Here is a 4,225-nt window from a genome sequence, read left to right on the forward strand (position 1 = left end):
CTGCTGAACATGGAAATGCTTTATTATTTAGATAAAAAGTTTTCAAGATTAAATCTCCCAATACTAAAATATAAAGTATATAGTGCAGCTACTGTGGATACAATTAGACTGCTTTCTGTTTGAAGACAGAAGGTAGAAAGGTATTATACCTTTAACAATGCAGGCCAAGCAAGTCTACCCCTCATTCAACTTCTGCAAACAAAAATTAATATATGTATAAGTACAGAGTTAGAATGGCTTCCTGACAACAAAAAAGGCCCAGAAAGCTAGTAGTCATTTGTAAAGACTGTTTTCTTCTATTTTAGTTTTTGCACTGAATCTGTAACAGAAATTCGGAATAAATTCTGCATGAACTCAAAACACAGGATGCTAGTTGAACCTAGAGGTCATAAAAAAGGGGGCGTTAGAAGTCTTGATGTTACAGGAACAGATTATTTCCCTTTACTGTCTTGCAAACCACTAGGTAAAAACATTAAGTATTAGCCAGAGAAGATAAGCAGTGATAGGAACTTTAAACAGCAAAAACATGTGTCTGAAATTTAAAAACAAAATTAATAGCCTCTCTGACCCACTGTTAGTCAGCCAAGTAGAGATGAATCATTAAAATGATAAGAGTCTTGAATTTTTTTTTGTTCCTTATGTAAGGATCTTCAACTGTATTATCACCTGGTACATTTCTGCAACCCAGAAAAGATAAGATTACAGGCTAGTAATTCCCCCTTCTCAGATGAATATAGATTCCTAACTAATTAACACATACTAACAAAGTAAAAAGAACGTAAGGTAAAGCATGGGGAAAAAAAAGGCAGAATAATGGTCTAGGTCCAAGACACATTACTTCAGTAATACTGATCACCTGTTCAGCAAATAAACAAAGCTCTCATATATATTGATATTACAGTCACAAATTCACTTAACAGTTTTCTGGATGGTATGTGTTTCTGGTCTCCAACTGGAACATTTACAAGTGGCCAACCGTAGGAGGTTGGTCCTTTTCCACTGCGTCATCAAAGGAACCACATAGTTAAACACTTTTGTCAAGAAGGGCTTTTTGTGTTGTTTTCAAGTGGGCAACAGTGTTTAACTTAACAATTTACCATCACAAAAAAAAGGTATCTATGGAGATGTGGAAAAGTCAGGAACTGTCAGATAACTCAACCAGATTACCCTTATGCTCATAACATCTCTCTTTTACATTAAAAATTAAAATTCTTTCTTGGCATATACATTAACTTGTAAAGTACCCTGAAGATGAAGAATGAGAAAGATCACGTACAGAAATTAAGTATTATTCATCAAGACTCCAATTTTATGCATGTTATTATAAGCATGTAACTGTCTTGCAGACTTTAAATCAGACGGAGGAGGTATAGGCGTGTAATATTCCGGTTCTTAAACGCTCCTATATAATGCTTCCGTTCTTAAAACTAATGCTATAGTACTTTAAAGATTAAAAGAGTTACTTAAATAATCTTTAAATTATTCATTTGGAAAAAACCCACAAATGTGTGTGTATATATATCTCTATGAAGGCATCCAAACAGACCAAAACATCAACTAGAATCAGGTCCAGAATTTTCAAATATATCCTTATGCACCTCTTTTTGAATAAAGCCACTAAAGCAAAAAGCAATACTGAACCACACACAAGGTATCGAATACTCTTTGCCACTACTTCTCACCATACATTCATGTCCTTACGAAGCAAAAGTCTTAACTGCTTTTTCCCCACAGTATCAAATGGGAGACTGTATAACTAGAGGATTTCAGAAATTATATTACCCCAAATTCCTGTAGTTATTTGATGGTCAGCTGAGCATATTCCAACAGGAACTACTCTGTGAAATTATGCCAATCTCTTTCAGCCATCTGAGATATCAAGATATACAAACAACTTCTTGCAGAGGGTCTAGAATTATTTTCACTTTCTACTGTAAGTCATTTGGGAAGTTTACCACACAATTTATTTACCTTTCTTAATATTATTTAGTATACAGTTTCTCCTTGTTAATAGAGTTGCTTTATCTCCTGAACAAAGTGAAAAAACATTCAGTCATTAAAAATAATCAGCACCTTCCCCCCTCCAAGATCCAATGTTCCATCAATCAAAAGTAAAATAAATCACTGAATGTCAATAAAAAGCTCTGCAATTACATTCTCAGTTACGCTGGGAATCCAAGAGACAAAGTTGCAAACCACTTTGTCTGAACACACAAAGTTTCATTACCTCTTTCAAAACCTTCATAATGACAGGGAGTAGGAAGGCTGCTGTTTTCCCGGAGCCCGTATCTGCACTAGCCACAATATCCCTCCCTAATAGTCCAACAGGGATCATTTGCATCTGGATGGGAGTTGGGACGTCATAGCCAGAATTCTTTAAATTATGGTTTAAAGTTTCAGGAAAACCACAGTGTTCAAACTCTACAATAGGCCTTGGAACTTGCTGGCCCTGAACAGCAATACCTAGCTGCAGTTTAAGGTTCTCAATCTGCTCATCTCGCAAACCTAAAATAAAGGAATGATCTTTGTAGAAATAAGGTGTATTAAGTAGGTGAGTTTCTGCTTGAGATTCTGCTTTTGTGAGTTGATCAGATTTTAGCTTTTTTTCCTTTTCTTGAAACTGTAGAAGGTGTTTGGCTTTACATTCCAAGCTACAAACGTCTTCATCTGTTTTATCACATATATACTCTCCATAGCGACCACACACAACACATATAGGTTCTCCAGGTTCTGCCCAACGCTGGGATTTGCTGAAGGACTTTATGGGTTCTTCTGAAGAACTATCTTCATCAGTATTTTGGTTGTCCTTTCCCAAAGTTGTATTAGCAACACCAAGATCTCCAGCTACAGGTTCTGTGCGTTCTTGTACAACTTCATTCAAAGCGCATCTTGACACAGAAGTTTCTGTTTTAACTGACTTACAGTCTTGGAACTCAGTGGTCTCCTCTAACAAAGATTCTCCAGAAGACAATTTATTTTTCTTAGCTGTACAGCTTTTGTGATCATCAGCATTCCTCTTGACTTTAACAGATCTTGGTAAAAACATGCTTCAGTACACTAGGAAGAAAATAGTTACAGTTGTTAGAAACTACTATCGTTGAGAAAGGTACTCTTACCAAAACTGAAGTCTAGGCAATATATTTGCAAACCTAGAAAGCAACACCCAGCCCCTCAAAAGATCTTGAAACTGCCTCATTTAAATATTACCTTGGTCTTAACAATGTTGATTCAATATAAAGCAATACTTTAAAATAACAGTGGAAGAGAGAGATCCACCAACAGTTAGTTTTCAGTATTAGACATTTGCAGTTGAATAAAACCTTTGATTTTTACTGTCTATCATGAAATGTATCCCTTTTGAGAGTCAGGCATATTTAAATCCTTAGAGAGTTCAGTTGTTTCTAAGATGAAAGAGAGAAGCAAAACACGCATTCTTCTAAGCTATGACAAAAACAACCGAACAAAATCATCAATTTTGAAAAGCATGCGAAATTTAGTTCAGGACCTGCCCAAGACCACTCCTTTTGTTGTCCTTTTCAAAGTCCACCCAAATTTAAAAATGCTGTAAACTTTGAGACCTGTTTAGAGTCCAGATCTGTTCAGGGTGTCAAAGAAAGAGCAAAGACCTATATGATCAATTTGCCAAGTCTCTCCTGTGATACAAAAAAGCCGAATTAAGTGTCCACAAATAACTGTAACTTTTCTATTTCGAAACTTTCAGTAGTTGACTCTGAAAGCATAAGATGTTCTCACCAACCATTTGGTATGTCACAATCGGTAAACAAAGTACACAAAATACCGTAATTTTACTCTGACTTAATTGTGCTGTGCATACCAGTCTCTGTCAACTTGTTTTTACATCAGCCTTCTAAAAATGCACAAAGCTATCTCTGTGTTTACAGACAGCTTTTTTCCTGCGCAACTCAAAGCAACCCAGAGCGATGAAGCACCGTCAGGAAGCTCACCCGCCAGACGAGCGCTGCTACTCAACCCGCCGGCCGGCGAACACGGGCAGGCCCGCGGTGCACGGATGCAGGTTGCTCCCCCTGGCTGTTGGATCAGAAGCCAGATCTCGCCACTTAATTTTTCGCACCTAATAAGAACTTCCCACAACAAATCCGTTTACGAACTCAATAACCTCTCAGGGGCGGGGAGCAAACCGTGCTCACGAAGAGGCTGCCGAAAAAGACTATACCCCTAACGGGCTCCTCCGAGGGTCCCGTTC

At 37.4% G+C, this 4,225-nt stretch overlaps 1 protein-coding gene across 1 annotated transcript in view; it reads right to left on the reverse strand.

Moving 5' to 3' along the window:
* The window catches only part of DDX59 (DEAD-box helicase 59), a 13,272-nt gene extending 9,053 nt beyond the window's left edge, over positions 1–4,219 (reverse strand). The window contains exons 1-2 of the mRNA XM_009636195.2: positions 3,966–4,219; positions 2,228–3,057 (exon numbers count right to left, since the gene is read on the reverse strand). Of these exons, the coding sequence (XP_009634490.2) occupies positions 2,228–3,046 (819 nt within the window). The 5' untranslated portion in view covers positions 3,047–3,057; positions 3,966–4,219. The remainder of the gene's footprint in view (positions 1–2,227; positions 3,058–3,965) is intronic.
* Positions 4,220–4,225: the final 6 nt, after the last annotated feature.

The sequence above is a fragment of the Egretta garzetta genome, unplaced genomic scaffold (genome assembly GCF_000687185.1).
Source record: "Egretta garzetta isolate BGI_Z169 unplaced genomic scaffold, ASM68718v1 scaffold163, whole genome shotgun sequence".
Classification (NCBI taxonomy): domain Eukaryota; kingdom Metazoa; phylum Chordata; class Aves; order Pelecaniformes; family Ardeidae; genus Egretta; species Egretta garzetta.